This window comes from Gopherus flavomarginatus, chromosome 6 (genome assembly GCF_025201925.1).
Source record: "Gopherus flavomarginatus isolate rGopFla2 chromosome 6, rGopFla2.mat.asm, whole genome shotgun sequence".
In the NCBI taxonomy this organism is placed as follows: Eukaryota; Metazoa; Chordata; order Testudines; family Testudinidae; genus Gopherus; species Gopherus flavomarginatus.
In genome coordinates, this window is record NC_066622.1 from 23,541,415 (window position 1) to 23,555,266 (window position 13,852).

A 13,852-nucleotide genomic window follows, 5' to 3' on the forward strand; every position below is an offset into this window, starting at 1 on the left:
CAGAGAGCCAGGGTTAGATACACTGTGATTTGGCACTCATTCCATGCAGGTAAATACAAATACAGTTACTTTTCTTATTCTTGTTTCCTCCTAAACAGGTGACAAAGAAAGTCAAATCTATGCAGATGTTCCATACTCCTGTAACGTATGCCATGCAGGGTGACAGAGTAGGCGTCTGTGTGACCCAGTTTGATCCCAAGCTGCTAGAACGAGGTCTGATCTGTACTCCAGAATCTCTCCAGACCATACATGCTGCTGTCATCTCCTTGAAGAAAATCCAGTATTTCCGTGGTGCTCTTCAGACCAAAGCCAAGTTTCATATCACAGTTGGTCATGAAACAGTCATGGGAAAAGTGATGTTTTTCAGCCCAACCCCTGCTGACTTCAGCAAAGAACCCCTGGAGAATGCTTTTGATTTTGAAAAGGAATATCTTTATCAAGAGGAATACTTATCCAAGGGCTCAAAATCTTCGGAGGAAAACAAGGAAAATGACCAAACAGGAGAAGGGCAGCTTCCGAGGCAACAATGGGCTTTACTGGAGTTTGAAAAGCCTGTCACTTGTCCTAAATTTTGCCTTGTGATTGGCTCCAAGCTGGATACTGATATTCATGCAAACACCTGCAGATTGGCGTTCCATGGGATATTGCTTCAAGGGATGGAAGACAAGAACTACGTTGAGACTTTTCTTCCAAAACTGAAAATGTACAAACTGAAGCATAAGGAAGGACAAGTGGAAAGGGTAAGCTATATTTCTTAGTACTTTATGCTGCTAAAGTAAAATTAGTTTGTGTTGTGATCTGGATCCCAAGTATACCACAGTACTGTGGAATTTTCCACCAAATTATGCTCCATAATTCCTGCTTCTGTTTTTTAAAAATTTAGTTTTGTAGGCCTTTTGTTTGCAAAGAAAACCTGTGAAAGATTGTACATAGCTGATCCAGTATTTCCTGTCTGAGCTTGAGGTCATTCAAAAACCGTCGCCTTTACAAAGGGTGTTAACAGCACTATCCCTTTGTGGTGGGGGTGTAAGTTAGAAATTTAATGGTCTCAATTTCATTGTCAACATTAACAGTTTCACAATTTATCATTTTAACAATTTAGCTGGTGTGTTTGTCTGCAAACTCGAACGGCCTCCCACACTTTCTCAGGAGCCCTAACTCTCCTCTACCTAGCTGCCAAAACCTCTGCTTCCTCTAGCATGTATAGTACAGTTATTCTATAGTTTCAGTCCAAAATTGTGCAGTACATTGAATATTAAAAATGTAGAGGCAGCGTAAAATAGATAGAAATTAATGTCACGTTAAAGAACACTATTGATTGTGTTATTAATTTTCATATTAAATTAAATAAAAACCTGAGTGATTAAAATTTATCTCAACATGCCACAGAATCTCCTGTTGTCTGCACTGGTGTGCTACAATATACAGAAATATTGCCACAGGACTTAGATCAAGCCTGTCACTGAGTACATGGTGCCTTGAATATTATATATTATGCATGTCATACACTCCATATGGTAAGCTATGTCATGGTGCAAACACAACCCATCATTAAAGACTACCTGGGACTTCTTGCAAGAGTAAAGAAATTTGTCCTGACAAAGTTTTAATTTGGGTAATTACATTGTGACTATTTTTACAGACCCTTCAGTTTGTTGTTTTTCTTCACTTTCTGTATTACACTATTGTTGTATTGCTTTGGTGGTCTACCTCAGTTGTGACTGCATTTCAGTAATGTGTGGGTAACCATTTGTGTATAGGGCCTGTAATACACTTTGGAATTCTTTGTAGTGAAAGGAGCTCTAGAAATGTAATTATATACATTTTTAATCAGTTACCCTTTTATTAACAATATTAATGTAAATGTTAACCAGTAGTGTTTACATGGTGCTTTGAAAATGTAAAAGGTGATATAATTGCTAAGCATTATTGTATTGTTAACTTATACTATAGCAGAGAATTGTTAATTTTTATTCTTATAATACAAAAACCTGATCATTCTAACAAAACAATCTGTAGCAGCCTCAGCCCCGTTTCTTAGCACACTGCTGTAGTGAGATGCTGTACAATACATTTTTATATTAAGAACTAAACACTTATGAAAATAAATGTCACAGTACATTTTGTGGTACAGAATTTTTTTTATTTGTTTACTTTGTAATCTGCAACAGGTGCATATTAATGAGCTTCTTCTCTAAAGCACTGATTGCTCTCCTGTAGGCATAATTACTCCAACTTAACCAAGAGGCAGAAGCTATGCTCTCCCACCAATTTAGTGCTGGTGTGGACGGTGCTTAGGTCGATGTAACTTTCATTGCTTGGGGGGGTGGCTTTTTCACACCCCTGAGTGACATGAGCTTACATCAGCTTAAGCAGGAGTGTAGAAAAGCCCTGAGACATCAAATATCTCTGTAAAAGTAAGTATTTTGTAGTATTTTCCTTGTTGTAGCTGCTGCTTTCCAGGGACACTTTGCTTCTCCCCCATACTTTCGTTACTAAATCTGGAGATCAGGATTTTCAAAAACGACTAGTGATTTTTTGGATGCCTCAGTTTTTGGGTGCTTAACTTGATATTCCTTGAAGAAGTGTAGGTTTCAGAGAATATAGTTTTCAGCACTTTCTGAAAATCAGGTCCTTTTTGAGCCATCTCAAGTTGGGAACCCCAAATCACTAGTCACTATTCAAAATCTTGACCTGGAGGTCGATGTGCATTTCATTCCTCTCAAATAGCTAGTCTTCCTTGCCAGTAGATAGTGGCAATCCCAAACTAGAGCACCCTACCTGCCCAACTTTGGGGAAATTTGGATTTGCTATACTGTGTTTGTCTCATCTGTACATTTTAATACCAATTTTTCAGTTCTGTCTTGTTCCATTTATACTCTGACTCTCTGGCACCTTTTCTCAGCTCTAAAAATTACTTCCTTCACTTCTACTAGATCTTTCAATTTATGCAAAGCTCCTACTGCTGCTAGCATTGGTAACTGCCAGAGAAACCTGGCTTGTCTGTGACTTTTCTGCTTGAATGTGGATATTAGCAAGACTAATGAGAACAAGAGTTGGTGCAAACTAGGGCAGCCCATACTTTGTTGTTGTTTTTTTAAAACTGAAATGATCTGGATTCAGATTAACTTTCTTTGCTCAGTATTTATTATTATTTCCCTTACGTTACAGAGGGAATTGTGGGTACTTTGGTAAATAGTTTGAACAATTATGTAATACTCACAGAAGCTACAGTGAATATCTGTGGTACGCTTTGACTAACTCAGGCGTTCTCAGACTTTTGTACCAGTGACCGCTTTCACACAGCAAGCCTCTCTAAGTGCAATCCCCCTTATATATTAAAAACACTTTTTATATATTTAACACTATTATAAATGCTAGAGGCAAAGCGGGGTTTGGGGTGGAGGCTGACAGCTCACAACCACCATGTAATAACCTTGCGACCCCCTGAGGAGTCCTTACCCCCAGTTTGAGAACCCCTGGACTAACTGGTATCTCACAATTTTCAGTGCTGGTCATACAATTTTTATGAATAATTTTATTGAATTTTGTCTCATTAGTTGTAAAATTATTACCATATATGCCACTATCCAGCCAGTTCTGTAAATAATTGAATCATATGAATCAATAACAGACAAGTGACTACTTTTTAAAAATTATTTGACCAGCGTAGTAATCTCTGAATCTAATATCTTTAGTGAATTGTAGCAGATATCCCTGTAACTTTTTAAAAACAGCACTACTGTGGGCTAGAATGGGTAGCAGATGTCTTACCTTTTTCCAATCGTGGAACTGTCACAAAAGCTGTAGAAAATGGGGGCATTAATCACTCTCTTTACTAACACCAATTGGTTTTACAAGTGAGGAGCTACTGTAAAATCATCAACTCATCATCTGTGTTAGGCCTGTATATACTAAATGGCATATAGATAAAAAAAATCATTCTGATCCTGGTTACTGTGGAACAGTGTTTCATTCAGAGTTAGTATTTTTCCCCAGTGTATGCCAAAAAAATAGGCAGAACATGTTACTATAGTATAGGCTGAGTGTAAAGGTAGAGGAGTACATCAGGCCTTTGGAGGGTTGATGGGAAGAGGACGGTGCCAATTACCATGGGTCTGCTGGGGAAGTACTTAGGGCTTCATATTGAGGGAATAGAATGAAATGGATCATTTTGGTGAGTGGAGAGCAGCAGGAATCAATTGGTGGTGCAGTGCCTTTTTTTTGTATGCTAAAAAAAAAAAAAAAAAAAAGGTCTCTAGTTAATAGAAATTCTGAATCAGTTGGTCCCACCCTGCTGCTGATGGATAGCCAGAGATTAGGATCATTGAATTTAGGGTGTCTATTCTTGGCATTGATGCAGGAAAATCTCATTCTCTCTGTTAAAGCAAGGAAATTGGTGGCCCCCCTCCTCACCTTTTCTGGGGAGGCACAAAAATAATAATTTTACCTTTATGGGAAGTTAACTTTCCCTCCTGAGAATACTGTTAGGGAAAATTGGCTTCATAACTTCCTGAAGGGCTGAGAATGAGAGAGGAAGGCTGGGGTATGTAGTGTTTGGCTTTCCTGTTTCAGTGGGGAAAAACCAATTCCTGTAACCAGACTGTAGTGAAATTCGGTGGTATCCACTTATAAAATGTTGCACTCATGTAATCTAGTGTGGATGCTCCCTAGCCCCCTGCTTGCTGTTGGAATTAAAATAAATCCCCCAACAGTTTAATGACCAGTTAACCCAGGAGAGATCAGGTATTTATGCTTTTGCTCTTTGTTTCTACTGATTAATTTCAGAACACTTTTATGAAATAGTAAGAACTGTAAATTAATTAAGTCTCCAGCATCCTCAGACTTATTTTTAATGGATTTAGTTTGAATGATACAGTGGCATTTCCTCATAGCTTTTAAGCTATCTGGCAACAGAGGAGAGGCATTCTGGCCACTTCAAAAAGGGTGGAATCATCAAATGAGAGAACACTGTGTTAAAACAAAACAACAAACCCTCCACCCCCCCACGCCCCCCAGTGCTCTCTGAATTAGCTTGTGCACTGTTTCTTTAAATCCCTGCATAATGTTACTGGCTCTGCTGAACTGCTTCAGGGTTGTGAATATTGCATATGCATCTGGGTATTGAATGTTCTTGTTGTGCTGCTCAGTGTACTGGCTACATTATCTATCATTTGGTATCCTGTCAATTTAATGCTACAAGCAGGAGGAACATAGCAAGTACAGTGGAGCTCTGGCAGTGAAAGGGTTAAAGACTTTCTATTGTGATCAGTGAATGAACTATAAATGTTACAGGTCTGAAATGTGTCCGCAACTATTCTTTCCCCCACTCTTAGTAATTTATTTATATCTAGGGTCTGTACTGCACTTACCACAGTAGTATCTTATAGCTAGTTCAGAGGAACATTTTGGTAACTTCTTTTCTAAAAGGCCACCTCCTGTCTGAGTCAGTGGTGTTTTGATGTTCAAATGAGTGGGCGATGGGTGTCCGAGAGACTTGTGGCTATAGTGGAGAATTTTCAGTTAATCAGCAATGAGATAATGGCCTTGCCCAGACCTTCTCTACATCAGAAAATTGCACCACGTTAACTTTATGGTGTGGTTTTAATCTGATTTTCTTAAATTGATGCAAAAGGGCATGTGGACACTCTTATTTTGGTTTAAACCAGGTTTTTTCTGGCTTAATTTAAATATTGATTAGAAATCTGTTTAACATAAACCGGCTAAACTATTCTTAAACTAAAATAAGTGTGTCTAGACTTGGGGTTGGCTGTACTTGTTGAACTTAATCAGTTGTGAAAAGATGTCTTGTTCAGTTTCTATGATCGGTGTCTTTTTCTGCAGGACTACATATAAGGAGGGACAATGACCCTTCTGTTGGAGGATCTGCTGTTGCTATACATGTTAAAATGTCCAACTGTTCTTTCAGACAAAGGCATCTTTAGCAGGCAAAAGAGCTGTGTTGGCAACAACAAAGTGAATTATATAAACAAAAAGGTAGGAGCAGGAGCTGAAGATCTTGCCACAGTTACTGCCAGGGTCATTTGATATGAAGAAAGATGCAGGAACCTGTAATGAAACAACAGGGAATGAAACAATGGCTTTAGTGCTAGCTCAGGGAGAGATTGGTACCTCTGTATTGGATTCCTTATTTTCATAATCTGTGATGACCAGTGCCTAATGGTCATGAATATTTGGATGAACATGAATTTGCTATACTGGATCAGACAGTTCGTCCATCAAGTCTGATATATTTGAGGCATCAAGATTGGCAGTGACTGTCATCAATTATCTGATACTTCAGATGACATCCCCTCTCCTAATACCAGCTGTGCAGGTCATAGTGTGAGGAAACTGGCATACATTTTTGCAACCTTCCTGTGAGGTAGGAAAGTAGTAATCCCATTTCACAAATGTGGAAACTGAAGGATAGAGAGGTGATTCACTCAATCTCCCACAGTGACAGTGACAGAGCCAACCCCCGAGTCCAACTGTCTTCCCATTCAGTCATATAACTGCTAGTCATACTTGCTATAATTTTGTCAGTTTTGTCCATGGCATCTGCTTGCTGTAATATCACCCACTTGGAGAGACTGGCAAACTGTACAGAGTCCCAGTATCGGACTACCTTTCTACTGGGATTCCCCCCTACCCCTAAAGTCATTATAGCCAATTCCAATTTGATGCATGAAACAGTTACCCCTTGAGATAAAAGTCTCACATTCTTTGCTTTATGGGTTTCCATGGACGTAGGTGCTCATTGCAATGAGTTTTGAGTTAAAGGTGAACTGTAGAAGCAAGTTATGATTTCCTGCATGACTCAGATATGCTGTCTGTTCTGAAAATGTTTTCACAAACAGGATTTATCCCGTGGTGATGGTTGCTGGGTCCATTGTGGAGGACGCTCGTAAATCAGTAACTCAGTGGAAGAAACAAAAGGGGAAAACCCTCCATCTTGTTTGCAAAGCACAAGCTGCACTTCTTGCTGTTTCAGACTTGTTTAGTGAAAATAAACACATACCTCAGCAGAGATATTTTCCTGATGTAACCATAATATAAAGTCCTTTGTATGAGAAGATACTCACCCTGCCTACACAGCCTCAAAGGTGCTAGGTAGTCATTACTTATCTGTAGTCCTCTAAAACCAAAAGGAGAATTCATTCTCTAGTGTGCATTTTCCGTTCTTATCCTTAAATTTCGTCCTGATTATTTGTGTCTGTTTTAGACATGGTTCGCATTGAGTGGCATTTGCTTCTTGCAGCCTTTTATGTATCGTTATAGTCATGGAAGATTCCAATTTTATTCATTATGTGTGCTGCTCCTGAGTTCGGCTGGTTGCTGACTGGCTAATGCTTTGTACTTTCATACTGCTGGGGGCTTGAGGGGATCATGTAGGTAACATGCTCAGTCCCTGGAAGAAGGAGAAAGCAGAACCTTTTTTTGAGGGGGGGAAGGGTTGTGTTGGTTTTTTATTTTATTCATTTTGGAGGTTTGAGTGGTGTTGACATGATTTGAAACAGTCCCCAGCCAGAAAAAATATGATCTTTGAGGATGGATGAAGGCAGAGCAGAAGATGAAGGAATTCTTAAGACTTCATCAGAAATTCAATGCACTTCGTTGGGGTCTGGATGGAGCAGGAAACAACGATTTTTAACGGCTTCTCTCCCCACAGTGGTAACTGCTGCTATGCCAGCACCCATACAATGGAGTCTCACTCTCTGAATAGGCATGTCCTCAAAATGACATTTGGATCCCTGGAAGGCGTCTATGTACATCCCTTATTTAACAGCTTTTGAGGGCCTTTCCAATAGGTGGTGCTCAGATAATATGGTGATTGATAGGATCCAGTGTAAAGGCTTAAGAAGCACAGAAGACAGAAATGGGGAAATATTATAATTTATTTGTTGAATACCAACAGTGTACAATATAGGAAGGGATAGTTCCTCCTATAAGAAGTCTATTCTTGACCAGGTATTTTGAAATGCAAAAATCATGCATATGACAGTTTGTGTTTTCTGATTGAAACTTGATTCATGGGTATTAATTTTCATACAAACTGTCCCATGTAAATGTTTACATTTTTAAATTGATAAAAATAGCAACATTTAATTGACAGTGGATGTTTCAAATTTACAGTATTTAAGCCACATGCTTCAGCAGGGAGCCTGCTGGAAATATGAAGAACTGGATGTGAGCAAAGGAAAATGAATTTACCCACGAATGACTGGGTAGCATCCAGTGTTGCCTACTCAGCCCTGATGCCCAGCATGCTGAAGTACTTGGCTTAGTTTGAAGGCACCATTAGTCAGTATGGAAAGAAAGTAGCTGAGCTGTCTGGAATGAATGGACAATCATGAGAGAACAGCTTGACATAGCACCATTTTCTGCATTGGGCATACAGAGTATTGCTCACAGCAGTGGTGTTCCCAAAATTATCTTTTGCAGGGAAGCGATTCAAGGGAGTGGTGTCCTCAAGAATCGTGGGAAGTATGCTTTGGAGGTGTCCTCTGAATATTCCCCCATCTTGCCTATTCCTAATTAAGGATTTTTTATGGTCTTGTTAAGGCTAATGTCCAGGATGCAATATTCCTTTTGGAGATCAGCTAGAACACAGTTGAGCAATAGATTCAAATGTGGGCATCAGTCTGATAGTGATGCTCTTCGGAGACTAAATCCAGATGACTAATATGGCATGAAGACAGGATATACACAAAGTAAGTAATGAGAACAAAGCGTATGGTGATGAATAATTGGTGTGTGATGTCTGCAAGCGCAGCAGTGACCTGAGCTGTCTGCAGAACCTTCTGTGACTCTTGCTGGGAGAACTGGTAGACGTCACTCCATCTACTGTAAACATGCAGACGCCACAATTAATGTTTCACCTGCTTTGAAGTCTGAACATGGAGTTGTTTGGTTCTGCTTGGCTGCTGATGGTATGCTAAATACAGTAATAACACAGAGATGAAGGCAATCAGGTGAATAAAAAATGCATAGTGCATTCAGTGGTAAAAATGCACCATAAAATATAAATATAAAAAATGTGTTTATTTGTTGGCTCTTTTTCTGTTTTTGAACAGGAGGAGTTGTGTGAAGTTTGGGCAAGTGGCGGTAATAAACTTCTAAACTGAAAAGCTGTCTTTGTTAAATAATGCCAGAGAGGAAAATGGTGGTGATGATCACTGATAAAGGGGAAGAATGATGTTTTACAATACATAGATTAACACAGCCTTAGTAAATTTTTGAGACAAATTTACCATCAGAGGCACAAAATCAACTCACTGGCTCTTATGAAAAAACTGATAATTTACTCATGCAACAAAAATTATATGCTCCATATGACAGGGCAGTAGAACCTTACAAGGTTTGTGTAGCACCTATGGTTATTTTTTATAATAAATTTAAAATACAGATGTGTTTTGGGGTTTTACGAGGGTATAGACAGCTGCACTTGAATTTTGAGGTTGTGTCAGAGTTGCGTGTGGGGATGAATTAATTTGAGAGTAAAGCATTTGATAAGGCATTTTATTCATTGAATATAAAAGCATTTACAAAAACATTATTTAAGTTGCAAATTAAAGCCCTTGAAAGTTAGGAAATGGCAGAATTAGTGTCCCATGAAATCTTAAATGTCCATGTGCTTAATAAGACAGGCAACCTGTAGAGAAAATAGTATGTGATCATGTAATTAAAGAATGTATCATTGGGCATATCCAGCAGGAGGTTAAAATTAAGCTTGCATGGACATCTAACATTTCTTAACTTTTGAGTGTTAGATTTGCAACCTAAATAACATACTTTTAACCTTTTAAAATGTAATTTTCTCAATCTTTTTTTAAAGTAAAACAGTCAAATTCTATTGTTCTGCTGTAACTGCTACAGCCACCTGTATCCTATAGCATCACCAGGATTTGAACCTTAGATCTTCAGCATTGTAGCACAGACTGCTACCAATTGAAGTACAGGACAAATTACATTAGCTAACAGCAGAAGAAATTCTTTATCCCGGAGAGGTGATAGAACATTGGGTTTGGGGTGGTCGTCATGAGAGGGCCTAGTCAAGCCTAGCTCTCTTCCCATCTCCACTCCCCCGCCCATAGTTGAAGGACCTCCAGTCCCATCAGATGCACCCAGATGGTGAGGGTACAGGCAATTGGCCCCAGGTGCTGGGGACGAGAAGGCTTAAGGGAAGGGGTAAATAGGCTTGATTCCTGCCCCACATGCAGGGAGCATGGGCCACTGGTGCCAAGTGTTAGATTAAGGGAGCCCAGCTCTCTTTTTGTGCCCAGTCCCAATGGCATCTGCTTTGGCAGCTTCTTAGTGTTCAGTTCACTACCAGCTGTCCCTATAAAGATAAGAATGAAAAGTGTAATAGGGATTCTCTTTTAACTACATAGGGTTAAGACAGGCTGATGTTCAGATTTGAAGGCAGAACCAGAAAGAGTTGACATGGGGCTGGCGTTGAGAGTACATCACAGCACCAGAGATGATAATACATGGCAAAGACCTCTTATAGTAAATTGAGTGTATAAAATGTTCTGTGTGTATAAAATGAGCTAGAATCCATAGCTGTGTGAAACATTATTAATTTAAATCTTTGTTAGAGAATCCTATTGTCTAAGATGACTACTGTGGTCAGTGGTACCTGTATGTATGGTAGTTAATATTCAGTGACTCTAAATGACGCAGAGAGTCCAGAGAAGTTTGAGGAATAACTATAAAATGCTTTAAAAGCTTCCAGAATTTAGAAGTATCTTTCTAGAACAGCATGTGGCATGCTGTACAAACAAACCCATCCCTCAGTGCGGCAATGCTAGGGGCTGATGGAAATTGACCTGGATAGTGTCCTCTTCTTGCCTTGGAAATAGAGATTGTCACCTCATGTTCACAACTGACCCAGAAAGCAAGTGAAAAGTTGCCAACATCAGTGCAGAAATCAGGTTTCTTTTATGATGACAATAAGCTGCCAGCCAAGCCACTGAGACAGTTAACAGGCGCTGCTGTTGGGGTAGCCTTGCCTATGACAGGGAGCCCTTCCGAGCCAGCTTGGCCTCGACACTGGGGCAAGGAACAGCACATACTGTTATCTCCGTCTGATCCCATCCCTTCACCACCACTGGGGACTGCTGTTGGTGAGGCCCCATTTATGATGGCGGAGTGTCTTCACAGCCAGCTCAGCCTTAGGGCCGGGCGCATACTTTTTAAATCTTTTGTGGGAGATCTTTGGTAAACTTGTCCATCTGCTGCTCACCCATGGCTCTTAGACATCTCTCCCCTGCATCAAAACATCTCTTCTCTTCCTCCTCCCTTCACCCCATTTACCATTCCTGGTTATCCTCATCTCTCTGCATTTCCCACCACCTCTGCCTGCTCCTCTTCTTCTTCCCAATCTCCCATCTCACCCTCCAGCAAAAATCTAGGTCCCTCATCCACATCGCCCTTAATCCTGGTGATATTTGCCCCACCCTGGCCTTCTTTCTGTTTCCTGCCTTCTCCTTCTCTTACACCTGCCCCTGCCACTACCTCTGTGTACCACCACCTATTCCTTTCCCTCCCAGTGGCCATACTGGGATCCATGGGCAGTCCACAGGCCCCCTATTTCTTGGGCATTGAGTACCTCTCATAGGGGATCCACTAGACATCCCCTTATGGCTTTGGTGTCCAGGGCCCCAGAACCAGAGGAAGAAATTTTCAAGAATCAGGAGGCCAGACTAGAGGTACGAACTACCCCACCAGCAAAATTCTCCACCTTCTCACCAGACGAAGTGGTGGTGTCCCCTCCTCCATCACTGGCTGATGACTTTAAGCTATTCCAAGAACTTAATAAGAGTGTGTTGGTTTTGCTACCAATTCTCCCTAAGGAGGTGAACGGCTCGCATCATTACACACTGCATCTTTACTCACTTGTGCAGTACAACGATTCTTCAGATGCGTCCTTATAGGTGCTCTGTAACCTGCCCTCCTCACCTCTGCTTTGGAGTTCTTGACAAGGGGCTCTGCAGTAGAGAAGGAACTGAGGGCGTTTCGCCTGCACAGCGCTAGATAGCCTTGAGGCAGACCACATGGGAGGGAGACCACGTGTGCGGGCTGAACAGACACTGCTACCTAAAATCTCCTATAAGAGGTACAGGGGCACAGATCCACCTACAGTGGAGCACCCATAGGGACACATCTGCAGCATGGGGCATGAGTCACTTGTTGGTTTGAACTAGAGTAAATGGTGAATTTCCTGTAACTTGAAGTCTTTAAATCAAGATTTGAGGAGTTCCATAACTCAGCCAGAGGTTCTGGGCTTATTCCAGGAGTGGGTGGGTTCTGTGTCCTGTGATGTACACGAGGTCAGACTAGGTGATAATGATGGTCTCTTCTGGCCTTAAGGTTTATTAACTCAGACTGATGTCATGGCAAGGTGCTTGTCCTAGGAGGAAGTGCCCAGTAGCACTCAGCCCCTCGGGCTGGTTTAGGTAACAAATGGAATCCTGTTCAACTTTACTGGGACAGAGTCAGGAGGATGGATGTCATGATGCTAGTCCTCTCAAGGGTGTGGAATGCAAAGAATAGGATGTGAAGAATATGCCTGAGATTGGGATCTTCTCAGAGTTACGAGGGAGACACCTGAAAACACAATTTTTATGTGTTGTTTTCTTTACTAAAACAACTGTGGCAGGGTGCAAGGGGACTGGAGAGGTTAAATTGTCTGTCTGTTTGGGAGACAGAGTTGGGAGAATACTTTTGCAAAGGTGGGTCTCCAAACAAATTGCTCAGAGAACAGGTTAGAATCCTTAAGCAGTGAGTTTTGTTTCCTTTTCTGCCTATGTTAACTTATTTTTGATTCCTTGTTATAGACATTAACTAATGAGGAAAAGACCCTGCTGACTGAAAAACTTGTTTTCTTCTGAGTAATTCCTCTGGTTCACAATAATAAAACCAAAACCATATTTTGGGAATAAAAAAATTAGACTCTGTCTGGAAATCCCTGTCAATTCCTATCTCCTCAATCCTCTCAAGGGCCAGTGTAGGATTATTTCCTCTAATACATGTGAATCAACTTTTTAAAAAAAGAAAAGGAGGAGGATCTGTAGCATCCATAGAGGGTCACTTGCTGTGGGGAGCATCTTCCCTGTCCTTTTTCCGCTCCAGAGTTGGGAACATGTTCTGAAACTTTTTGGAAGAAATAGCCAAACTGCCCTTCTTCAAGATTACAATGTTGTCTAAAGTGAACTTTCTGTAAAATAACAAATGTGCTCTAATCATAAATCTTTCCACTTTTAGTGCCTCATTTCGGTTTTTTTCCTTTTCTTTCTCATTCTCCATTTTTCCTAACTTGTCAGTGTATCCCTTCTTCAGTCTTTTCCCAGGATCTGTGAAACCCTCAGACTAATTTTATATCACATTTTCAATCATGTTAGGCTAAATCAGAAAAGAAAACTATCTGTCTCCTTCTAGCTATCTGAACCTTCAAAGTTTTCAGTCTCTTGCTTTCTCTTGGTCCCAACTTTTCTCTCATTATTTCCCGCCCCTCATTCCAACAGCCCCCTTTGTTCTTTCTTCCATCCATTTCTGTCCTGCTCCCCTTGGTTCTTTAGGGATAGGGGATAAGAGCATGGGCTGTGTTTGCCCTCCAAATGTCCATGATGAGTTGTTTCAGAGGATGCTCAGCTGACAGTGAATTTGTTTGTGTCACCCTATAAATGAAGATGATTTGGCAGATTTGACAGTGTAGTTACCAGATTCCCCTCTTGAGAGGAACTAGCAATTATTTTTCCTGGAGTTAAATTATGGGTTTGCACTGAATGCCTGCACACATAACCTTAACTACAGAGTTGCAGATATAATATTGTAGTGTTTAGATCAA

General features: G+C 40.6%; 1 protein-coding gene across 1 annotated transcript in view; it reads left to right on the forward strand.

Annotated features, from left to right (window-relative positions):
* EEFSEC (eukaryotic elongation factor, selenocysteine-tRNA specific) overlaps positions 1 to 13,852 on the forward strand; it is a 197,578-nt gene that overhangs the window by 126,331 nt on the left and 57,395 nt on the right. The window contains exon 7 of the mRNA XM_050958545.1: positions 99 to 740. Within this exon, the coding sequence (XP_050814502.1) occupies positions 99 to 740 (642 nt within the window). The remainder of the gene's footprint in view (positions 1 to 98; positions 741 to 13,852) is intronic.